The sequence below is a fragment of the Halyomorpha halys genome, unplaced genomic scaffold, assembly GCF_000696795.3.
Source record: "Halyomorpha halys isolate HHAL.00 unplaced genomic scaffold, Hhal_1.1 Scaffold229.1, whole genome shotgun sequence".
Lineage (NCBI taxonomy): Eukaryota > Metazoa > Arthropoda > Insecta > Hemiptera > Pentatomidae > Halyomorpha > Halyomorpha halys.
The window spans coordinates 309,300-336,881 of record NW_027111154.1 but is presented as its reverse complement, the minus strand read 5'-3'; the positions used below and the strand labels follow the sequence as shown (position 1 = coordinate 336,881).

The window sequence follows — 27,582 nt, the reverse complement described above, 5'->3', positions numbered from 1 at the left end:
CTTTTGAATCACTTTATTGCCGCCTTTTGTAATATAAAACTGTGTAGTGATAAAAACTTATCACAGTTAACTTATATAAAATATTAAAGAATTTTATGAATAACTAACTATGTAAGAAAAATAGATAAATCTGATTTCGACAGGAAAATCCGAAACCAGCGACTAAAAATCATTCCCGATATTCACTGTTGTATTAAAAAATTGTAATTGTTATTCCCGCCTCAAGAAATAATAAAATACGAATTTTTGTTAGTAATCTTTGCCAGCCCTCGTCACTATGCTTGTCTTTTGTTTTGTGGCAAATATCCAAAATGGCAATGATTTCAAGAGCAGCCCAGAAACCTACACTAAACGCGGGAATGTAGGTCTGCTGGTAGGGGGGGGGGGCATCGCACAAGAGATTTTTTTTGAGATTATTATTGTACATATTTATATTCAAATATACTTAAAATTTACATTTTAATTTTATTTATTGAACCAACACATCAAGGCTAGGCACATTTATAAATATTTCTACACATAATATATATATAAAAAAAAAAGGAAATAAATATGAGATCTGGAATGAAGGGAAGTTGTGAAGAAAATATGTTCCATATCGGCAGACCTTACAAATCTCTACGCCACCATGTTTATTATTACATGAATCGAGTAGGACATTCCTCGAGAACAGGGTATATTGATAAAGGGATCCATGATGGTGGGGGGTTATGCAATGATACATTCAATATAACACTGCGTATATCGCCACCTACCTTGCCTTATGTAAACTACTGCTATATATATACTTTCAAACTGAATAGTCACATACATATTAATGAAGGATGTATCCACGTTAATTATTGTTACTATTAGTATAACTGTTTAAACAAATAGTCGGCGGTTGTGTCCCAGAACCGAAAGATCGTGCCACAACCTATAAAATTCTTAAAAACAATAAAATCCCTACAACAAAATGATAAGTGCATGTTTATCTTAATTGGGCAAAAAGTAATTATAATTACGAGGAGAAGATGGTTGGGGGTGCGGTCAAAATGAAACACAAATAAGTTGAAAGAACTTATTTAACGTTGGCACGATTAAATAAGTTAATTTGTGTTTTATTTTGAACCCACCCCCAACCATCTTCTCGTAAAAGTCATCCACAATCAACTATCTCTCATAATTAATTAATTACAATTACTAATTAAATTATCATGTAATTGTTATATTTTCCCCTTGGAATTGCTAGTAATTATAAAACACCTGTATTGTTTTAATTTTAATTTGTAATTTTAATTCTCATAACAAATAAATAACACCAAAACGGAAAAAATCTTATTTACTCCAAAATATAAAAATGATATCCAGTTTAAGATTGGGACCGACATACGTCGTGTATGTGTTCTGTCTATACAGATTTATTAATATATCACAGTTTATTTACATGTTTTCAAAAATGCTGGAAATAAGTTGATAATTTTTTAAATTTATTTATTGATATTTACAACTGCATTCAACTATATACAAGTAAAATTGATGTAAATAAATTTTATATTGCACGCTTGCGTATCGAATTATTTTAATTTTTAGGATTTCTCCTAATGAAGAAATATGTTCAAATAATTGAACTCACATATAAGTAAAATTATGTGTAATTGTAAATGCAGGTACCAAGGTTCAAGAAGTAATTGTAATTGCAACTACCAAGGTTCAAGAAGTAATTGTAATTGAGAATCTCAATTACATTTACAGTAATTTAGTAGAATAACTGCAATTACTTTACACAATTACTGTAATTGTGTAAATATTTTTCAAAACCACTAATTGATGGTGTTTTGGACGATTACGATAACGTTTATCTTAGAGTAATTAAAAATAATGAGAAATGTAATTTATTCAGAACTTATAATAAGTAATGACAATTGTAATTGAAGATCTAATTAAATTACTCATGTATCATAATAGTATATATCTTATTACATAAAGTTGTACTGCCCAGCTCAACTGTTCGTGTTAAGCTTCCGGACAATAATGAGAAAGACATATATCCACTGTCATGTTTATTAATGATTTATTTATTTTATAATTTATAATAAATAATGTTTAGATAAAAAAAAGAAAAGTTCAGTTGAAAAGACAAATATGCACTAATAAAAAAATATGTAAAAGCTGCGGAATGTAGAAAAATATGTAAAATATTTTTTTTTTTTAAATATGTAAAATAGGATTGGGTTAAAATTGTTAAAACTATCACAAGATTTAGAAGCGAGAAGATTTATAAAGTAGTTGTAGAAACAATATGTGAAAACATAAAAATCACATCTCTACCTATTTATTAGAGATTCACTCTTAACATTTTATAAGCTCGTGAGTATATCGTCTTCGATTTCTGCTAATAGGGGTGGTTCATTGAAATTAAGATTGTGAAAAGCAGGGGTTCTCGTTATTTATTGGGAGGGCGGGGAATTTGGGAATTAGTTTGAGTCAGAAAGTGGTTCAAATAAATTACAAAGGGAATGTTCATATTGAAAAGACTAAGATAATGTTATATCAAAAACAACCATACATAAGATGTTATCATAATACTAAAATTATTACTGACTTATATTACAACCCTCGATAAATACATCGATAGCATAGTTGCTACACTACTAAGAACATCTAAAAAAATCTCCCATTTTTAAAATTTGAAGAAATATGTTTCGAGAAACGTAGAATCCAAAAATCAGATTTAAAAAATCAGTCCTATATGTTGCCGATTGGGCCAGAACCAGATACCAACTCTTCCATAATAAACTTCCCACTAACTCGTTTCTAGCCTGCCTTCTCCTTCACTACCTAATAATCCTTCTAGGCGTCTGAAAAGAAAATGGACTCGAGATCTTCTCCTCTAGAAATGTTTTTGGAGCTCTATCAATGGGTAGATTCTCGACATGTTTGTATCACTTACAGCAAATTTACTTGATGTGTATATATGTATACAGTTGTAAATAACAATAAATAAATTATTAAAAAAATATCTGTAAATAGGTTTTTCTCCAAGACCGCTTTGCTAATTCTGGTTTTTCTATTTAGCAGGAAAGTGACAGGTCACCCCTGGATGGTCCCGGGGCGCCTCAAAGGGTAGGGAGATTAAAAGCTTGATTCACCAATGGCTAGGTCATTTATAAAGATATAGATCTTTTTGTAATAATTAAGGAGTTTTCTATTCTATCAAAAAATAAAAACACCTCGACTTCTCAAAAGGTTTTATCACCAACTAAAATTCTACTACAAAATTTTTTTTTATTTTTATTTATAAATTTGAAATGATCTCCTGTAAAATAGCTGTTATAGCAACAATAGGATTATAGATCAACATCTTCAATAAACACTTGATCTATCTATCTCAGATCCTTCCAGAATAATTTTTCACATATCGACTTTCGATCTAAAACTCATCTCAACATATGCGAAAGCCATCAGATATCAGAATATATCACTAGTATGTAATTATTTGCAGCCTTTTTATTTACCCGCCCCTATAACATAGTTACTCGTAGTTACATGTTGCAGCAACGATGGCAACTCGAAAGGAATGTTGTTTAATACATCACATTTATTTCGTCATACTTCAATACATCATTTAACTAACTAGCCGCTCACCTGAACAAGATATACGCTCTTCAACCTCAACATATACAACTACAATTGTTTGTACAGTCCTCCGTCACAAAGCTATAACGAGTCGGTTCTTATTACATGTGCTCGCTATAATTTAATTTTTAATACGAACATTTATTCATTATTTTTAAATTTCGGAAAATAAAAAATATAATTTACATGCCACTTCATCCCGTTAAGTACTTTGGAAGCAACCTTAGTGCGTTCCTAGAACAAAAGTTGTGCAATGAGGTTAGTTTTTCACAACCACGTTCAACATGTTTTTCCTCAATTTAGCGTACCCCCTATTTAGAAACTTGGTGGGCCACAGAAGAGCTCCCGAACCCACAGTATTAACTCACAACTGATTTAGAAGCATAATTAATTATCTGACAGAGGTGGATTCCAACTACGACGCGGGAGATATTGACACTGCGTCTTACTTTCTCATCATCCCCGAACTTTTAATTAATAAACTTATTTTAATATATTATATATGAATAATAAATACATTAAAAAGGTCAAAACGAAAAGTATACAAAACTTTCTTAGTGATAACGACATTCTTGTGGATATATGCCTTCTAAAAATTGATATTTATTTAGTATACTATCAATTCCCTATAATGTTATTGACATTATGTGGCATGATCTTAATTATTAGAGATGTCATTTCATTCATATCATTCATCGAGATATCATTCTCCACCATTCAAACAACAGACATTTAGCATTCACTATTCCAGAATCTTTTCTGTTTCATTTTTAGATCCTTCTTTATCTCTTTCGTGGTAATCACATCACATCAGCCCGACGTAATTTGTAAAACATTGATTGGTTAGTTATTTTCAGTATTAGGAGAGAATGGAGGGACAGTTTTAGTACCAAAGAATGATAAACAGATAGAAGATAGATACCTACACGGAATTCTAAAGCCAAACTGATTTCAATCGCAGCATGAGTTCAACTGGCGCTAATATATGGAACAGTAGGGGTCCTCTCTACATTGCTCTTTGGATTCGTAATAAATAATAAGAAAGCTTCTTTGACCATTAGATTAGCCCTTGTCTCTGATAAACTAACAGATCATATCAACAAACCACTTCCAACTTCTCCCCAATTTTAAATTTTGAATGATTAGATTTCATTTTTTTTTCGGTAATCCATGAGGCTAATGAATGTGAACGTCAATGTTTGTATATCATCTTTTCACTTCTTTGATACTGGTTTTATTGTTTTAATAAAACAATTTACATCAAAGTTAAGTCTGAAAACAATATTTATTATTTCTGTAACTGTCCAACGTATCGGCAAGGATAATTTTTTAAAACATATTTTGTGATAATAGTATTAAGTCAACCTGTAATTAAAAGTTTTAAAATTTAATGGGAAAGTAACAAAACAGGGTTATTTGATTGAAATTAATGACCTGGAATGAATAGCCTGCCAAAAGTTTGTAAAGGATTGGATGCGAGGTGTACATGTATATTTAAGATTGGCCTTGAGGATGGTGAGATGGCCCCCTCCTCCAGTAGTCCCTTAGGGATAAGATAAAGATGGCCAATAGAATTTTTACCAATTCTGTTATAATAAACTAATTTTAGTTTTAGAAACTGAATCATGGGTAAATTTTGCTACATTGGGGCCAAAGAGAGGAGGTAACATTAAAAGGAAGACAGATATCAGAAATGATAATATGGTGGTTGTATAAGGGAGTTATGGGACCCGCGGGTGGGGTCCTCGCAACCTGGCCGTGCACACTAACCCAGTCCCCGCTAGAGTCTTACATAATTCCGACATAACGCTTTCTTTAGAAATGAGGAGAGGCTGTATAGAGCTTCATGGCGAATCGAAAACAGCTCCGTGCTTCCATGCCCTCTTCTGTTTCAATCCGTAAATTATTTACTTGGAGGATTCACTTTTTATTTTTTTGTGATATCTGTTAGCGATCAAATATGATCTGCTCTCACCATCTCCGTCTTCTTTCAGTGAGTATAATTCAATCTTCGAGATCTTCTTCAATTATAATTTCTCCAAAATACTTGAATTTTCTTTTTAGAAAACTCCTCTGTGTAACAAATATAGTTATGCTTTTAGGATTTGAAACTCATCAATGCTGATTTTATTCCAATATGTTTCAAATTTAATATGAATGAGGTATTATGCCAAACAATAGAACATTATCATATCACTGTCAAGAATATTATTTGCTGATAGTTAATAATTGATCTCAACTAAGGAAGAATAAAGCTAAACGCAGTTTAATAATCTTCTTCGTCGCATTGTATATCTTTATCTTTATCTGTAAAAAGATTGATTTTTTTTCTCATTGTCACTTGGTGTACATTTGGCTTCTTATTGTCAATCAATTCTCAGCGGAATGTAGTATAAGATAGCTGATTTTTTTCTTATAAAATCGAATAATTTAGGCCTTTTAGAGATATGGAGGTATGGATTAGTAGCTTACAATATTAAGGTTATAGTATATATATTATTAAGATTTATAATATTGGTTATCAATTTCAGAGAAGGTAAATCTTCAGTAGTGCGGTGGCTGCTGTGGGAGTCGGAGATGCCCTCGATCGAGACGAGCCCGAACGGGGCCCTGGCACTGCACTACGCGGCGGCCCGGGGCTGCTTGGACTGCGCCAGGCTGCTGGTCGACACCAGGACTGGGCTCACGTGAGTACTCTATATGTGTTCCTTACTAACCTAAACCACCGCTCCATCAGGCACAGGCTGTACAGGCCATCATCAAGTATTTTAGAAATTGTTCTTTCATCTTGCTTAACTTTAAAATTACTCTTCTCATAGAGCCTTTATCTTTCTATATTACTTAGGCTACATTTATGTCTAATGTCATTCAGTACTATTTGTATCTATAATTCTCTTACTTTATAATCACTATATAATTTTCTTTTTATTCACTACGATTGTTATCTTGTCTTTTGTTCTTAGCCCTCATTAAGGCTAGAAAATCTGGCCGAAAGTAATAAATAAGTTTTCAATTGTTTGTGTTTTATATATATATATATCCAAGTAACCAGAAGTGTATGGCTAGAAAAATAGGTGCTGAGGCAAGTTAGGAAGTGTGAGGATTCAGATTAAAGTTGGTTTAATATTGAAAGCTTTTTCTAGCCAACTTTAGGATGGAACATAGACAGGATAGGTTGGAACATAAGAGGACAGATCTGAACATAGAGGGCAGGATTTGTCGGAACATATCAACAGATAACATAAGGACAGATCCGTACCCAGTACGCAGTTTAAAAAAAAAAAAAAAAAATAGCCCCCATGAAATAAAGTAACCATAAAAAACGCACAATTGGGTCACATTAATGGAGATGCAAGACGATGAGGTGAAGATAGGTCAAAGGACTCCCCGATAGCGATGGATGATTAAGGAGTCTTTCGGGGGAGGAGACAATACTCCTCTGGGAACCTCTCCCCCTTAGAATGCATCTATTTCTGTCACCATCATGGCACTTTCTGCTCCGAGGCCCATATCCCAGCGAAAGTGGTCGCTTGGAAAGGGGCGTGACTCGACTCGATGTATGAATACAATTATATCGACAACCATCTCGTTATGTGGATAACTCTATCGCTATTCAGTAATATCTTCTCCATTATATATCGGTATAGCAATTGACTTATTTATATATTTATCCAGTCAGCATTGCTTAACCATTGTCCAGCGTCTGAGGAGTACACCGAACATCCTTAAAGTTTGGGCCAAACAGGACGAGCCGTTTTGAAAACATGTGTTCTAATTTCTAAAAACCCTTCTGTGAGCGAAATCTGTGACAATACCAATGATCACAATGATTGTGCCTCAACCTATCGGGCTATGTCTCAACGAAGATTGTGCCTCAACCTATCGGGCTATGTCTCAACGAAGATTGTGCCTCAACCTATAAGCAATGTCTCAACGGAGATTGTGCCTCAACCTATCGGGCTATGTCTCAACGGAGATTGTGCCTCAACCTATCGGGCTATGTCTCAACGAAGATTGTGCCTCAACCTATAAGCAATGTCTCAACGAAGATTGTGCCTCAACCTATAAGCAATGTCTCAACGGAGATTGTGCCTCAACCTATCGGGCTATGTCTCAACGGAGATTGTGCCTCAACCTATAAGCAATGTCTCAACGAAGATTGTGCCTCAACCTATAAGCAATGTCTCAACGGAGATTGTGCCTCAACCTATCGGGCTATGTCTCAACGAAGATTGTGCCTCAACCTATAAGCAATGTCTCAACGAAGATTGTGCCTCAACCTATCGGGCTCAAAATATATCGGTGGTGAAGCTACTGTCATGAAAACACTTACTATCCTGTGGTACAAGTACAAGTGACGGTATATATTACAGTAGTTTAGTAACTTCACAGCCACTACAGCAACTATCGTAGTAATTGGCATGGTGTAAACCGTTTGACTACCACGTTAGCATTCATATTCGAAGCAGTACAGTAAGTAGTATCATATCCAGCGAGATCAACGTAAAATAGTGAAGAATCATTTTTGTAACTAAACCGTGTTCTAGTAAGCAATAATATTACACTGAAGCCCACCACCAGGCAAATAACCTAGAAATGTAGTACACCAGTGAAAAAAAAATTGGTAGACCCTTCCTTATTGAAAGAATTATATTTATATCTTTAAAAAAAACTCCTTTATACATAGTTTATTTCTTCATCTATTTATCAAAGTGAGATATATTTACATGCAGTTTAGGTGACTATATTATTCAAAGATGGCAAAAATTTACTGGAATGAATGTTAATCCAGCATAAAACCCACACCGTAACATAGAAGGTGGTAAACCATGTTAACATGGTAACATAGAAGGTGATCCACCAAGATAACATGGTAACATAGAAGGTGATCAACTATGTTACCATGGTAAATCACCAATCCCTACAATTATATTATTCAGTAGAAGTGCACTAGTTCAATCTCTCGATTATCGTAATGAAGCAGTATCGATCTTGGAGATAACCTAGTTTCCAGCTAATATGAACTCCTGCTATTGGATAACACACTCACGTGCTCCTTCAATGTCACTCGATATTAGCGCTAGAGCGATTCAATCACTACACAATAACAAAACACTAGACTAATACTCAAACAGTAATCATGTTACTCGATCAATAACAACTTATAACCAAAGGCAACCATGTTATTTTCCGAAATAAAAATTAATGAAATAAATAACAAAATACATGTAACACAACAACGATTTTAAAGTTACATTGTTATGAATAATGAAACAATAAATAAACTGGACTATGTCTTGATCATTGTCCAAGATGGTTTATACAATTTGAAAATTTCCTACAGTAAAATATCTAAGAAGGGTTATAAAATTAATACAATTACATCATCACAGCACAAGATATCTAAGGAGGATTATAAAATTAATACAATTACATCACCACAGCTCAAGATATCTAAGGATAGTTATAAAATTAATACAATTACATCACCATAGCACAAGATATCTAAGGAGGGTTATAAAATTAATACAATTACATCACCACAGCTCAAGATATCTAAGGATAGTTATAAAATTAATACAATTACATCATCACAGCACAAGATATCTAAGGAGGGTTATAAAATTAATACAATTACATCATCACAGCACAAGATATCTAAGGAGAGTTATAAAATTAATACAATACATCATCACAGGGCACAATATCTAAGGAGGGTTATAAAATTAATACAGTTACATCATCACAGCACAAAACTTTCACTTATCTCACTGGGAGGCGAAAAGTTCAAACAATAAATTTTATTTAAATACTCGTATTTAAATAAACAATATTATCATTACTTTAGAGGAAGATATTTCGATAATACTGGATTTAAGTCGTGTTGAATAAATTAGATGAAGATAAAACCTAGCTAATATTAAATATCTATTGATTGTATATTGATATAGTGATCTGGGCCCGGTTTCATAATAAAGTACAAACTAATACTACTGGTCTTGACGATTTACCTTAGTACAATTACACTGACTTTTATAATAGTTGTTCTTTAGTACTTTTTAACTCCTGTAATATCACTAATAGTCCTCCCTACTATGAAAAAAATAAGTATTAGAGTAATTAACATTTATCAAAATGTCGCTGTAAGATCACCCCCCCCCCCCCCATGTATTATAATGTACAGTTATAAAAAGCAATAAATAAATATTAAAAAAAAAAAAGATCCCTTATTAAAGTAGTACTCCCGCCAAGTCTATTTTATCAAAATGTTGCAGTAACATCCTCCATTAAATGTTTCTGTAATTTCAGTTCCATAAACTTTTCTTTCTAGAGCTATGTTGTTCACACATAAACCCGCAGACCATTTTGCCAAGATTACTTAATACTTGTATTAACAAGCTGATAGAACATTATCGAAAATATTTTCATGAGAGTAGATGTTAACGACAACATATCAACTATGAGAAAAGATGTTGAAATGCCTGTGGTTTGTGAACCAGCCTGGCTTCCTGACATCGAAACCCCCAAACTATAGGATCCCCAGAGACTAATAGGATTTACGGTAAACCTAAAGGTGATGGGATAAAACAGAGAAATAACAATAATAGGTAAATTAGGAAGGATTTAGCTAGGGTGAAAGGATAAGTGACTAAATGGCTGAAATATATATAATATTAATTATTACATTGTAAACTTTATGATCTTATACTGGAAGAGTCTTTGACTTAAACTGGATTTGGTGAATGACACAATTCTTCCTTTTTCAAATAAAATAATTTATTTCATATAATCAGGAACAACGTTTCCAGAAAATTCTCCTTCTTCAGGTTGCTATAAAATCAAAATCAACAAAACCCATAACATGTTGTTGTAAGAACACTAAATATCATATATACTTCACAACTATTTACCTGATAAATATAACCTATATATAACATATAATTATCTCCTTTCTTGTCATTCTAGCTAATATATCATAATATTAATGTCATTTAATTAAATTAACTGGGCAGCTGGGTCAGGCCTCTTGGAACCCTTATAATTATGTTGAACCCATAACCCGGGCAGCTGGGTTGGACATCTTAGAGCCCTTATAATTATGTTGAACCCATAACCCGGCGGCTGGGTCGGGCCTCTTAGAGCCCTTATAATTATGTTGAACCCATAACCCGGGCAGCTGGGTCGGGCCTCTTAGAGCCCTTATAATTATGTTGAACCCGTAACCCGGCGTCTGGATCGGGCCTCTTAGAGCCCTTATAATTATGTTGAACCCATAACCCGGGCAGCTGGGTTGGACATCTTAGAGCCCTTATAATTATGTTGAACCCATAACCCGAGCAGCTGGGTTGGGCCTTTTAGAGCCCTTATAATTATGTTGAACCCGTAACCCGGCGGCTGGGTCGGGCCTCTTAGAGCCCTTATAATTATGTTCAACCCGTAACCCGGCGGCTGGGTCGGGCATCTTGGAGCCATTATTTCAATTATTCTTCTACTGTTTACATCAAATGATACATACGATATTTTCTATTAGAATTAATAAGCAAAAAAGTTTCTAACAAGAAACTAAATTATATATAACAATTATTTCTTTTTTTTCAAACTAATCAGGAGCTCCAATCGTTAGTTCTAATCTTATTCAAGAGATGGAGCTATGCCTTTTATGTATTAAATCTATCTTTAAAATTGTTTTAACTGTAGTAATTAGGGCTAAACTTTTTTTTCTGGAAGTTTTTTTTTTTTTACTGAAGAAAATGTCCAAGCATAGGTCTTCCCAAAATGATTATCTTCAGAAACTAAAATCATCTCCTGAAATACTGCTACAAAAATTGGTAGATGATTCGGTTTACGTAGCAGTTATCATTGCACGGGCTTGAAAAAAATGTAAAAGCAAATAAAAGCATGAGATAACCACAAGTGCCTTCGTCAGGGAATTCCTTTAGGTTTAAATCATTTAAGGATGCCGGCTTTGTCAATGCTTCCCAACAATTCTATTCTACATAAATTCAGGGAATGGCCTATAATAAACTATATAAGATTTACATTATGGAGAACGTCTTGAAATATTTTGAATGATGCCTTCTACCGGGATATTGGAATATCAAAAAAAGGGGAGGAGGTGTAAAAGTAAAATAAATCAGAATTTCAGAATGTTCTATTACGTACAAAATAATAAAATACTTTAATTAATCTTTAAGGATATAGCATATATAGTAGTCCTCTTGGCAATGTACTAGTCCTTGGATTTAAATAAGAAGACGGCAAAATATTTACTGAGACTGCAAAGGGAATAGAGCTAATAAGATGATAATTAAATTAAGATAAGCAAAATATAAAACTGAACTTGGAAACTGAAAACACTCCTTTATCAAGATCAGTCAATAGAAGAAATACTCCCGTAGTCAGGCAACACATCCAGGCCTTGGGTTCGAGGATAAGTCTTATCCTTTGAAAATCTTTCTAATTTCTGAAATACTAGAGCTATTTATTTCCAGGAGTCAGTGTTGAAAAGATCTAACCCAGTTTACAATGAAAGCTTAGCATTTACATCCCATTTCCAACCACAATTAATAACAGACAAAATCTCTAAGATATAAAATTATTCGCTCAACGATTCTTTAATAAATATATCTTTGAATTAAAAATTCACAAGCTATATTGCATAAGGGGAGTTCAGGACGGATAAACATATGTACAAAAACCACAACCAATTTATATCAAAACGTTGAAGTGTTTTGAGTTGAAGTGAAACATGAGCTAAAAAACAACCAACGGTGTACACATCACGATGTGGTCAAATAATAAAAAAACTTCACATAATCTCCTACAATTTAGAATATTGTAAATAATTATATCTTTTTTGTCGGATTGTCTAACCGTTAATTTCGGTACCGAGGTAACACGTCACAAAGTCACAGCTGATTAGGAAAGGTATTCTTAGCGACTGAGGAAGAAAAGGCAGCTTATTGCAATGATTCGAGTCGATTATGAAATAGGAATAACGATTCCCAGTAAATCGATAAAATGACAGTTACCACAAAAAAATCGATTATTTTGCTGGAAAAATAAAGCTATATGTCGCGTGTTTCAGTTTATATGAATATAAAAAACAATTAAAATTTGATTATTTTTTTAAGACGTATTATCATGTATAATAACTATATAATTATATAATGAATGTAAGAGACAAAGTACACTGAGTCATTTTTTTACTTATTTATAATCATAACACATTTCTTCTGAATTGCTTTTCCTTTAGCCAGAGGTATAGGTAGTATGGATAGATATCTCTAATGGGAAAGATATCTTTTAAAATATCCTGGTGGGGTGCTATGCCTCACATATGCCCCTACGCCAATTTGTAGTATATTGCTGGGTTCGTAGAAAGTTATCCTTATTTTTGTACTAAACCGGCAGGACGCCCCAATTTTTCCTGTTTTCTCCCTAAAAAAAATTGTTCTCCTTTTTTTAGATAAAATGAAAGAGACTTCTTATTATTTTGTAAAAATTCACCATTTAAGCCCTGCCAGACTAATTCAATGTGGGTAAGACCTAGCTAATATTGAAAACCATTTAATTCTACATTGACTACGTTGACTACATTGACGAGTTTAATGATAATCATTAGAGCTGTTTTCAAAGAAAATAGGAAATATGTGAGAAATATATTTATAAACTGGGACTTCCAATGGTGAAAGTTGCTGCCCCTATCAGTTCCTATATACCCGCTCTAAATATCTAATTTCAGGTTCCTACTGCATCGACCATTTTGGTTCCTACTGCATGGACCATTTTGGTTCCTACTGCATGGACCATTTTGGTTCCTACTGCATGCACCATTTTGGTTCCTACTGCATGGACCATTTTCCAAGACTTAGTTTTTACATAGGACCTTTAAATAATTTTCTTTTCTTAATTATCTAGATATGAAAGTATTGCAATAATGCAAAATTAAAAATAAAGAAAAATCTATTTTTACTTAATAACTCTTATTAACCTTATTTAACCTAAAATCTTCTAAACTTTAAGAAATGCGACACAGTATCCGATGTAGATAAATGTTCTCGCTTTATGTTGTATGGAGTTCTTAGGTATCTTTAGTGACGATACGTAGTTATCGACAGTTATTCTTCGAAAAGGTGAAGTTTATTATCACCTTATACACTGAAGTAGTTGAAGATATTGAATCGATATGATATATAGAAGATACAAGATACAGAGTAGCAGTAGAGGCGAAGGAACGGGACCTGCAGAAGCACTTTCTCTTGAAGAGGACCTCTTTCGTTCTCCTCAGCTAGCAGGTGGTTCTGACCTTGATGGCTAACTGTAACTGTTCAGTTAACTCAGCGTTCCTCTTCCACTGGCACATAGTTCTCATTAGTTCATTACAAAATATTTTTATTCTGTGAATAGAGCGAATAGAAATTAAAAGACTGATTATTTTTTAGGTAAATGCTTCCCTATTTTAAGATTTGAGTATAGATATAGTTTATAGTTTTAATTAACACAATTGAAAGTTCTATACCAATTATTGTATTTAGTTAAAATTAAACATTTACGTATAAATTGTCATTATCATCATTAGTTATATCATATCAATTGAAGCATATATGTAATAAGGGACCTACTAAATTTTTTTTTATTAAACTTTATCTATAACTATAACTTATAATCGATATAAAAGTTATATCGATAAAAAAAATCCTCAAATAATCAATTTGAATCATTTTTAATTTATATGAATATTTAGGTACTCTTTTTGGTTTTTGTACTTTTTTGGTAATATAAATTCATTTGCAATAAGTAATATTGATCTCTTATTCTACGATATGAAACAAATCTATTGGTACCATGTAGCCCTGAAACATTTATTGGTATATGATAAACAAATCTATTGGTACCATGTAACCCTGAAACATTTATTGGTATATGATAACCTTGAAACCCATCGCAACGACAGAAAACAATAATATAAAAAAATTATGTGATTTTTTTACCTTTAGGCTCCAAGAGCCAATCAGAATTATTTATCAATTTGGATTAATTATTGTATCAATAAATAAAAATCTTTATTTTTGAAGTGTACTGAAAGAATTTTGAAAATGGTAGCATAGAACGGAGAAGGAAACTCTTCTCATGCCAGACCCCTCGGCAGACAGTCCAAAAGTTATCCTATTTGTTAAAAAGCAACCACAGGCGATGCTACCACCTTCACAATACGTCCAATACAAAATAACAGCCAGTACTTCCAGGGGTCCAACCCAGCGATATTACATTAAATCTGCAGCGCTACAATCCACTAAGGGTCAGTTCGACTGTAAGCTACACAATTAAGATATGGAAATCTCCTAGAGAACAATTATTAGCTGTGTTTTGTTATGTAAGAACATCGTAACATGGCCAAAGGCTCGGCGTACACGCGCGCTCTACTGTCACATTAGAACAGAACAACTACGGCACGTACAGCCTGGACAGTGGACAGCCAGTACTGTACGAGTTCACGTAATGCTTACACGCTAGTTTAGTTGTAGGAAGCGGTGTAGTAATAGTGTAAGATGATCTTCAAGGAAGTAGTAACATTATTGTCGGTTATTTCCAAGCAATTGTAGCCGGTGTTGAATATCAAGTCCCCACTGGTGCAGGTCAATAACTGCATTTAAGCGGGTAGGTGCACTATGCTTAAATTCATGTATTTTTTTTAAATCTCCGCTCGTACCTAAATATTATAACAAACTAAACTCTATAATCATTATTTTAAGAATGTTTAATGTAAAGGCCCGTTTCTACGGTTATGTAAGCATGAAAACTACTGTCGCAGTCATAGAATTAGGTCGTGGGCAGTACAGTCAGCACAATGGCTGATAGTGATGGTACTACCAGCGAATGTCAAGTTTACACCTTGGCAGTTGTTAATTATCAACCTCAACAACTACAATAGTTAACATTGTTCTTATATATTTTTGTTTCCAAATAAAATTACACTAAAATACGGTAATACAGAGAGAGTAAAACTCTATAAGAAAAAAAACGTTGAGTTAGCCAACTGTAATGGATTCCTAAAAACACAGCATACTTATAGCTAGTTACACAGCATACTTATACCTAGTTACACAGAATACTTATACCCAACTACACAGCAAGCTTATACCAAACTAAAACATTTTTTTTCTTACGAGTGTAATGTATAGGCATAGTACAGTGTAAGTAAAATATAGAATAGTAATGCATGATTTTTAAAATCTTTTCTTCATTTTTTACCATTAATTAATATAATTTTCACACTTTATTCATCTTTAACAAACATAAAAAATATAAATAACAGAAATTTAAAATAAAATAACAATATATACACAAAAATATCTACCTTATTTTCGCATATAAGTACTCTTCAAATAAAAAAAGAACACCGAGGTTTTGACTGGCAACCCGTTTTTGCTTCTCCCTCTCTGTTCTCTTTTAATTTTTATTTTATCCCCCTTCCTAGCCATTTCTGGCATACGGGGGCCACTGCCACCAATAATTGCCTTTACTATTTATTGCAGCCTTGCGCTCAAGTGAGTGCCTTTTGGATGGGGCTACACCTTATCCACCTGCATCCGTCCGGGTGCCTCCTCCAGCTCGCTGGCTGGATCAGCCCTTCTGGTCTCATTTTGCGTCTGCTTCTTTAATTACATCTCCTTGTCTTGGTGGCACGCCAATTCCGGGTGGTCGAGCCCTTCCTGACGTAAAGTGTGCCGACCATGAATTCCTTGAAGAAGGGATAATTCTCCTCCTCCATTAGACGAGGGAAGTCTGACTCGGCGAGGGACAAACAATAATAATAATAGATAACAGATTCTAAGCCTTAAATAACTGATAAAATATTGTATGGTGAGACCAAAAAACCTCTACATCTCCTTCGTCGACTTCAGGAAAGCCTATGATGAGAATACTAAGGGGATATGGAGTAGACCAAAAAACAATAAACCTGATAAAATTAACACTATTGAACACAAAATCCAAAGTAACGTTCCAGGGACTAATCAGCAAATCCTATCATCTTGAGCCTTTAATATGTATTTAGAGCATTATAATTCCTTTCATATTGAGCCTTTAATATGTATTTAGAGCATTATAATTCCTTTCATATTGAGTCTTTAATATGTATTTAGAGCATTATAATTCCTTTCATATTGAGCCTTAATATGTATTTAGAGCATTATAATTCCTTTCATATTGAGCCTTTAAAATGTATTTAGAGCATTATAATTCCTTTCACATTGAGCCTTAAAAATGTATTTAGAACATTATAATTCCTTTCATTTTGAGCCTTTAAAATGTTTTAGGCCTTCATAATTTCTTTTATTTTGAGACTTTAAAATGTATTTAGACCTTTATAAGTCCTTTCATTTTAAGCCTTTAAAATGTATTTAGGCCTTTGTAATTCCTTTCATTTAGAGCCTTTAAAATGTAATTAGAACATTATAATTCCTTTATCATCTATCCGACTACATCTATCGGTCGGTGCCAAAATAACATATTGAAATGATAGATATAAATGAAATATGAGTTAGTTACAGTTTTGGTTATTGGGGCGCTGTGGAGGCTTCCACGGTTCATAAGCTAGGGCAGTATAATGTGCAATAATAATATTATAAGCTAGGGTAGTATAATGTGCAATAATAATATTATAAGCTAGGGCAGTATAATGTGCAATAATAATATTATAAGCTAGGGCAGTATAATGTGCAATCATTTATAGAGATAAAACTAATAAATCAATTCACAAAATACAACTAAATACTAAATAAAATTAAAATTAATGAAAAAATTTACGATGTGAATAATAATGATACGAATTTACAATTAATAAATTAATACTAATAAAAGAAATTCATATGAAAATTTATTTAGTCCATTTTTTAAATAAATTTGAACTAATTACATATCATTTTTTTACTCTTACAAGTTACTTGTATCATTTTTTGTCTTGATGGAGACCAAACGTTGGCTCATAATAAATAGTTTATTTTGAGCGCGCCGAGACCTTTTTTATTATTCATTTTAGATATCTACTCATTTAATTTTAGGAGGCTGAGTGAACCCATCATTAGCTTTAATTCATACCGAATCAGCTATAGAATTCTAGTGCTACAAGACTAGACTAACTGTCAGATATTTGCTGAATCCATGATGACGAATCAAGTATTGACGTGTCTGTCCTAAAAAGCGACTTGGAAGAAATTTCCTCGAAAAGCGATGAGAACATGCGAAACAACAGTGCTCGGGAAGATAAGAAATAATTAAGCCATTAAGAGATAACTGGATTGTTCTGAGTTAATTCGCTCATTAAAAGATAAAACGATATTTGAGAGTGAGTCAGGGCTTCAAGAGCTCCAAGTCAGTCCCAATAGTTTAAATCATGTCGATGAGTAAGAATTCCATAGTAAGTTCAACAAATCGATAAATATGAATTGATTTTGATAACGCACCTGGATAGAATCTTATAATATCGGGCTAGGACCAATAAGAAGGTGCCTAAGTGCATGAGTAAGCTAAAGCAGCGGATTGAATCTTATCATATCTTGCTAGGACCAATAAGAGGGTGCCTAAGTGCATGAGTAAGCTAAAGCAGTGGATTGAATCTTATCATATCGGGCTAGGACCAATATGAAGGTGACTAAGCGCAAGTGTAACCTAAAGCAATGGATAGAATCTTTTTATTTATTTTTTTTCGGCCAAAACTCCAATTGGAGTCCTATACTGCCTAACCATGGTTGGGGGTCAAAGTTCTTCATTTTAAGGGACCGCCACTCAATGAAAAAAGTCAACGCCCCAGGCCGGATTCGAACCGGGACCGCCAATAGACATCAATTGGTAAGACTGTGTCTAAACCACTGAGCTATGGGCGGCGCTGGATAGAATCTTATCATATATTGCTAGGAACAATAAGATATCAATTCATCAAAATTTTATCAATATCTGATTATTGGTTTGATCAATTATACCCAAACACCAATTTGACTACAGAAAATTTTTTATCTTAAGGCTATATATTTTTTAATTATTGTATGAATTAACAGCTCCTCTGCTTACTGTAGTTGCCGATAAAGGAAAGCACTATTATTTATGTCTTCAAAATCGATAATTTTAATTCACATTTTTCGTTTTTTGTTCCTTGTCAGTTCGTCTATAGTCAAATTTGAGATCGTGCATAATTGATCGAACCTTTAATCCAAGTTTATAAACTTTTAAGGGATTTCATTGGATTCCGGATCGGACTTTATTAGGTTTGGTAATATGGATATTAGATTTGGATTTGATCGGATTTTATCAGATTGCGTCAACTACACTCTTCGAAAAACCAAGTTTCCACGGCCCAGCTAAATTTCGAAAATTGTTTTTCCGATTCCGCCCAAATTCGGAGGTAAGTTAAAGATAAGATGGCTGTTGTATCAATTTTATCTAAGTGTGTCCATTACTTTCGCTTAATACTTCCTAGATATAGCTAGTTTTCAACAACGGCTCGTCCTTAGATTAAATCCTCAAACAAAAAATTATTAACATTGAAAAATCGGTAATTATCTAATCAATAAGATTTCTTGTGCAGAAGAACATGCAGGATTATACATATATAAAATTACTTCGAAGAGTACATAGTTTCATCGAGTTTTTGGTATTCCGATTTACCACAATTTACCGATTTACGCGATAAGACGATATTACAAAGTTAAGTTTCTGCCAGACAAATAATTCTGAATGGCTTTATAGTTGGTAATATAATACTCTCAGTTCAAACTTTGTAGTTGGTAATACAATACTCTCAAACCGAACTATGTAGTTAGTAATATAATACTCTTAGTCCGAACTCTGACTTCACGTGATGTCAATCTTTGTAATTAGTAATATAATACTCTCAGTCAGGACTTTGTAGTTGGTAATACAATACTCTCAAACCGAACTTTGTAGTTAGTAATATAATACTTTTAGTCCGAACTCTGACTTCACGTGATGTAAACCTTTGTAGTTGTAATATAATACTCTTAGTCCGAACTCTGACTTCACTTGATGTCAACCTTTGTAGTTAACAATATAATACCCTCAGTCCCAACTCTTACTTCACGTATTGTCACCTTTTATCAAAATTTAAAAAAAAAAACAGAAAACATCTTGTGCAGATATGAAAGGTGTTTTAAACCTCTAAAAACATGCTATCCTCCAACCTCCTTAAGTTAATAATGGAATCTTTTCATAGTATATATTTATCCGTTTTTAATGACTAGTATCAATGTGTAAGATTAAGAGGTGGCTACTGTTTTCAAATATACAAAATCAGAGATACTCTTAGAGACAGATTATTTAATAAATCCACATTAAAGCTCTATCGGAATATTTCAACCAAAATAACATCTATCGGATATTCAACAATATTTCAACTAAAATAACATCTATCGGATATTGAACAATATTTCAACTAAAATAACATCTATCGGATATTGAACAATATTTCAACCAAAATAACATCTATCGGATATTCAACAATATTTCAACTAAAATAACATCTATCGGATATTGAACAATATTTCAACCAAAATAACAATATTTCAACCAAAATAACATCTATCGGATATTGAACAATATTTCAACTAAAATAACATCTATGGGATATTGAACTAGGTTTAATTTTATAATTTGATATACTAAGTATAATCCAAATCATCAAGGCCATTTTTGAAAGAATCGTAAAAATGGGAAAAATTATTCTATAGAATGACGCTAGCGGTGAGTCCATTCAATAGTGTGACGCAAGTGGTGAGTCCATTTCAACTAAAATATTGCTGTCACATCCCAGATTATACATCTGTCTTAAACATTGATGTCACATCCCAGCCTATATACCCACCTTAATGTTGCTGTTACATCCCACACTATACATCTGTCTTAAACATTGCTGTCACATCCCACACTATACATCTGTCTTAAACATTGCTGACACATCCCAGATTATACATCTGTCTTAAAATTGCTGTCACATCCCAGCCTATATACCCGCCTTAATGTTGCTGTCACATCCCAGACTATATACCCACCTTAAAGTTGCTATTACATCCCACACTATACATCTGTCTTAAACATTGCTGTCACATCCCAGATTATACATCTGTCTTAAACATTGCTGTCACATCCTAGACTATATACCCGCCTTAAAGTTGCTGTTACATCCCACACTATACATCTGTCTTAAATATTGCTGTCTCATCCCAGACTATACATCTGTCTTAAAGTTTGCTGTCACATACCAGACTACACATCTGTCTTAAACATTGCTGTCATATCCCAGACTATATACCCGCCTTAAAGTTGCTGTTACATCCCACACTATACATGCTGTTACATCCCACACTATACATCTGTCTTAAATATTGCTGTCACATCCCAGACTATACATCTGTCTTAAAGTTTGCTGTCACATACCAGACTACACATCTGTCTTAAACATTGCTGTCATATCCCAGACTATATACCCCTGTCTTAAAATTACTGTCACATCCCAGCCTATATACCCGCCTTAATGTTGCTGTCCATCCCAGACTATACATCTGTCTTAAAGTTTGCTGTCACATACCAGACTACACATCTGTCTTAAACATTGCTGTCATATCCCAGACTATACATTACTGTCACATCCCAGACTATACATTGCTGTCACATCCCAGACTAGACACCTTTCTTAAATATGTTATTTCTATTTCGTACTTTTCGTTTTCCAGCACAGGCCATTCTGGGAGACTTTTGATTTGGACCCTGGGAACCTCGAAAGGTGTATATTTCATAAATAGCTTAGTGAACGTAATAAAGAGCTAAGTGTTTTAGAGGATCGGCAGTAGCGGATTATTGATTAAGTGTAAATGAGAGTTAAAGGAGAGTTGATGAACTGAACAATTGACGGAGTCAGAGGTGAGCAGGCAACAAGATCGAGAACGGTCCGCAGTGAGTCCGCTATAGAGGAAAAAACTCCTTACGTAACAGTAGAGGACATCTCAGGATGTCGAAGGCACTTCTTCATGCTCTTCAGGAGTAGCGGTGGTAGTCAGGTACCATTCGGCTGCAATCCTTCCAGGTAGAGCTAATGCATTACGTAATACTTCCAGTCAGCTACTTTTGGATTCAAATCATCGCTCAGTTTCACTTTGAAAAAATAATGTTTACAAACTGCGAGCGTAACACGAAGCACATTTCGTTGGAGAAATGGTTGAGAGCGAGCAAACATGGACTTTCTCGACTGAGATAAATCAATTCATTCTCCCTATCTGCACTCGGTTCCTACTGCTGTATCATCAATCAATGCCATCAATCAACACCAGAATGACATTCAGTAAGAATATTTCTCAATCACTCACCACACTAGTAAACCATTGTTGGTTTGTTTTAACAATCTCTTTCGATATTAATCACATTGGTTCATTAAATCAGCTGTAAATAAAACTTAGACACTTTTCAATTTCGGAATCAATCCGTTTTCAAGACGAATAAATTATTCGTAGGCCTTTAAATTAAATAAATCATTTTATTTTTCGATTTTCCTAAAACAGGAGACAATGGTGGTTTATCCATGAATGGAGAATTCATTGTAATTTTCTTTTAAGGACTTAGGCGTGATAAAAATAAAGACTATAAAACTAACCAACAGAGCTTCTAATAATATACGCCCCCCCCCCCCACACTATCAGGATAGAATGATGCCATAAATATTAATACAAAATCATGAAAATAATGGTTTTGAAAATATTATTTGTTGCTCTAATGACAATTTCAAAAATGTCTCTCGTCATTTCATATTGATAAATAATAAATGTTGTCTATCATCACTTTTAAATTGATATGAAAGATAGGACCAGCTATGCTTTATTTGTTTAGTAGCTTGGAGTGAATACTTCTTATTTAACTTTTATTTTGTGCTTTTTTTAATGAATAAGTGATAACAATTTTTTAAGAAATTAAAATTAAAATCTTAATCTTAAAATCATAATATTTCCTATTGATATAATTTAAAAAGAACACGTGTCACGGGCTGTAATACATCTGCAATACTTAATTATCAATTTTCTATAAATATAATTTAAAAATGGACAGGGAGAAAAACATCCGAAGTAAAAATCACAGAAACCTACTTGCAGGTTCATACATATTTGATCAAAAACGAGTTTTTGAGCCTGAATATTTTTGTCATGTAGCTCATGAAATATCAGCGAAACCACAAATGCTTACAAATACTGCAATTGGACCATACAGCTGAAGAAAAATGACTGCCATTAATAAAAGGTCGACGAAAACAAAGAAAAATTAGTCTTCTTTTTTCTCTGTAGAAACATAGAGGAACCTACATACATGGAGGAACCCACATACCTGGAGGAACCCACATACCTGGAGGAACCCACATACATGGAGGAACCCCACATACCTGGAGGAACCCACATACATGGAGGAACCCACATACCTGGAGGAACCCACATACATGGAGGAACCCACATATAAAACAAAACAAAAATCATTGCTTAACTAACTTAATTTAGTTTAGACAATTGCGGTGTAGAGGATACTATACTAGTAGTGTTGTGTCATTCTGTAATCTCGTCTATTTTTATCTCCCGATCGAATCGTTTAAGGATCAACATTTATTAATCCATAACCATATTAATATAGAACCGCTATTGCTATTTTATCAGCTCTTGCAATTCTTCTCTGATCCGATTCCACCTCGAGGAAGCTGTTACTACTGTCTATCTTGGAATCTCATTAATCCAATCCTACTTGTAAACAAATCCACATGGGCGAGATTCTCATTGTTGTTTGACTGATGTCTAATTCAAAATAATTTCATGGAATGTCCGAGAATTGAATAAAGATTTCAAAATGGATAAACTTATATATTCAGATAAAACTTATGAAAATAACTATAAATTTGATAGAAAAAGAACTTTTTTAAAATACAATGTTAATACGCTTTCGAGTCCGGCACGTATAAATAAAAAATGTTAGGTTTTAAGTGAAAAGGGGTATCCGACAAAATGTATTTTTCGAAGCGTAGGAACTTTTTAGAATTAAAAGGTTATATTATGTATTAAGTGAGAAAGGTTTGTTCTTTTTCGACATCTTGATAATAAATAATTGAGGCCACTAGGAGTTAAATTAACACTTGAAGCTGGCTGTGGTAGGGATGGGATAATGATATCGGAAGCAAACTATCGATATCGAAATCCGATTGCTAACATGTCCCAGCGCTGCCTTAACAATAATCGTCTAGCTCCTTAATGCGACAAATCTGGATGTTTCCGTTTCATTCAGGGAACAATTGAACAATTTTAAATCCAAAGTTAATATATTCTCTTCTCAAAACTGAACGGTGTTGTAACTTTTTCATTACAAACAATTATTGTGTTTTTTTAAATAATACAAAGCACAGATGTGGTTAAACTATTCCATTAGGTCCATTGCGGACAAAATCATTTCCATCCTGGTCCCAAAGAGTGTAAAGCATTTGAACGATTTCGGCCATTTTATGACTTATACTATATTACCTAACATTAACTTTCCTAACTATGTATTAATTCCTCCCTGAGGAGCTTCTAACGAATTATACCTCAATGCTTTATTTAAAATTGTTTATACATTTTTTTGACAGTTTAAAATAAGTTCAAGTTATCCCTTTGTCTCCTATAAATAATATTATATTGGTAAATAATATTAAAAAAAAACCTTGAAATTCTCAACATGAAATGATTAATTCTCAGAAGTATAGCACTAAAACTAACAAACGTAGCAATGAACTATTCTTCAATTAAAACTACTAAAGGATTGTTATAACGTAAGGTGCAAATTATAGAAAAATATTCATGTACACGTCTCAGGGAACAAACAACCGGGAGGACGGCATGCAATTTTTTTGTTGGCTGCAGTTACCTTTCTGCAAGTATGGGAGAACAATCTGATCGAGCAATTACCAGGTAGGATAAGTCCTATATCACCGAAAAAACATTATTAACTAAATAATTTAATAAAAAAACATTTCTCTTAAATTTTGTTTCACAAGCTTTATCGATCATTTTTTTTTTTTTTTTTTTTTTAGAATGTTCCTAACATAAACTTAAGCCACAGCGTTCCTCTACCATTCTTAAATGATTAAAAAATTGTTTCTAATATATAAAATAGAAATTAGTTTCTCAAAAATTCCAAAAACGATTCATCTCCTACAAAGATTATACCCACACATTCGAAAGATAATAAAATTCTGAACAATACAAAACTAAAATCATCTAAATTAGACAAGTAGTAGTTTAAGAAATATTTGTTCTTTAGTTTCATAGCTCCATGTGTATTTTCTAAATACTAACCTGGGTAGGATTATTCAAATTTTAAAATCATTTTTAAACTCTCAGGGATTTTTCTTTTACATAAGTTGCCGGTAAAATATCAAATTTGTATTCATTGGGCCTCTTGCATTCTGTGCAACAAGATTGTTTGTTGGGCCTCTTGCATTCTGTGCAACATGATTGGTCGTTGGACCTCTTGCATTCAATGGAACATGATTGGTCGTTGGGCCACTTGCATTCTCTGCAACATGATTGTTTTTCGGCCTATTCCATTTTGTGCAACATGATTTCAAATTGCTTCATTTGGTGATGCCACTACAATGATTGAAAATCACAAACAAAAATACAGGTTAAGAAAATCAATTGATATGTTATTGTAAGGCGTTCGGATGTGAAATATAGTAACTGAATTTTCTTATGAATTGCAATTTATCTCACTACTGGCTTTTTAAGACTAATTTCATTAACTGTCAAAAGAATCTGTTTAGGAGATTTGTATTGTTCAGAGATAATGTTGATATTAAGTTATGGTTAGTGACTGCTGCTTAAAGGTAAAACATGTTAATTAACAAATAATTTGACATTGCAAAAGTTTTTCATGTTTCCAGCTAGTATGAGTTATGAACTTGAAATTTAATGAAAGAGTAATTATAAATTACGTAACCAAAACATAAAAATATTAAAGTGTAGTGTATGCGAATATTAAACTTTAACTAAATAAAATATCAAACTTTGGATTGTATTCATATATACCCTCAAATCTAGTAATGGCAAAGCATTGCCGGGTCTCCTTGTGTATAATAAAAGCGGGATGGATGTACGTGTTTACAACCAGTGACTCCAATTATTAACGACTATTTTTCTATTGAACAATTATTAGATTATTATTAGGACAATGCCTTGGTAAATTTATATTATTAATGGTCGTTGTCATTTAAATAAATACATTTAAAGGGTAAATGGTTGTAAATTTAAAAAACAAACAATACAATGGGCCAATTAGACAATCAGCTTTGACATGAATACCAATCATGGGGCCCGAGCAGCATTTACCATGTGTCCCGAGCAACATAAACCATGGGTCCGAGCAGCATTTACCTTGTGTCCCGAGCAGCAACACTTAGGGGTCCCGAGCAGCATTTACCATGTGTCCCGAGCAACATAAACCATGGGTCCGAGCAGCATCAATTAGAGATAAAAAATGTAAACCTACAAAGTCTTCCTCAAGCATTATTATTTTTTTTTTTTTTTTTGCGGAACATTACACTTCCTAAGAGATAGGCTTGGAAGAAATCCAATACCTCTAAAATTTCAATAATAAAAATTGATTATAAAAATTGTTACTAGACTAACGGTTCTGCAAGTACCTGATTTGGTCAGAATTACGCTCGACTGCCAGATTTTTACCCAATTAAGGGTTTTGGAGTTTAACAAGAATCGAAGAGAGCCTTATTACTAAGCCACCCGCTCCAATGCTAAAATAAATAGTCGGAAAAGCAGTTATTTTGAAATATTATAAGGTGAGACGTAATTAAAAATTATTAATTAAGAAATTAGCAATACACAAAACTAGAATTACGATGACGGATGAAGAAGCACATTTGATATTGTGACGTCATTAATATAAAGAAACTACAAGCCTAGGGCTACTGATACATTTATGATTGCATAAACTACACGCCTAGAGCTTCTGATACATTTATGATTGCATAAACTACAAGCCTAGAGCTACTGATACATTAATGATTGCATAAATAGTTTTTTTCACTCCTGAACAATATATAATGAAACGTTCATAGGCCCACCAGGGCCCTGTTTCATAATAAAGTACAAACTAATACTATTAGTCTTTTAGATTTATCTTAATTCAATTACACATACTTGTACTTTAGTATTTTTTAATTCCTGTAATATCACTAATAGTCATCCCTATCATGAAAAAAATAATTATTAGTATTATTACCACACAAGTTTCTACACTTGTACTATTAACTAATATTATTAGCTTTCATTATGAAACAGGGCCCAGGTTGTTCTGGTATAAAATAAATAAATTTAAAAAAAATCCTGACGTAATATAATCTCATCATATCTATCATCACTTATGCCATGAGTAATAAACTTTTATCAAAACTCCTCTTATCGATTTTTGGAGTCATGAAAAATAAACGAAACATTTTTTACAAATAAGTTTAATAAACATATATTTTATATATAAAAACGATTTTGTTGATAGAATATTAAAATTGTGATAAGCTTTCTTAACCCTGAAATTGTCCCTTAATTAGTTTTTTTTTTTTTCCCGAACCCTCTAAAACAGAAATAAAATGTGAATTAGTAAGTGCATTACTGTGAAAAAGAGAAAGTAATTCGTGTTGAGTCTTACCTTTTACTACCTTTGGTATTTTAAGGTTACCTGTTATATTTAATTTTACATATGAGCTATCCATTCTAAAAAGGAGCTATTTTGAGTCCGGAGGTGAGGGGCCTCCTCGTGATGTATCGTATATAAATAAAATAAAAATAAAGGTAAAATAAAAATATAAATAACGATAAAAATAAAAATAATAAAGACAATAGATAAGATGAAATAATAAGAGATGTCAGAAATCAAAGA

At 33.1% G+C, this 27,582-nt stretch overlaps 1 protein-coding gene across 1 annotated transcript in view; it reads left to right on the top strand.

Moving 5' to 3' along the window:
* The window catches only part of f (forked), a gene marked incomplete in the record, with an annotated part of 203,433 nt that overhangs the window by 53,806 nt on the left and 122,045 nt on the right, over nt 1-27,582 (top strand). The window contains 1 exon segment of the mRNA XM_067049240.1: nt 6,150-6,305. Coding sequence (XP_066905341.1) covers nt 6,150-6,305 — 156 coding nt within the window.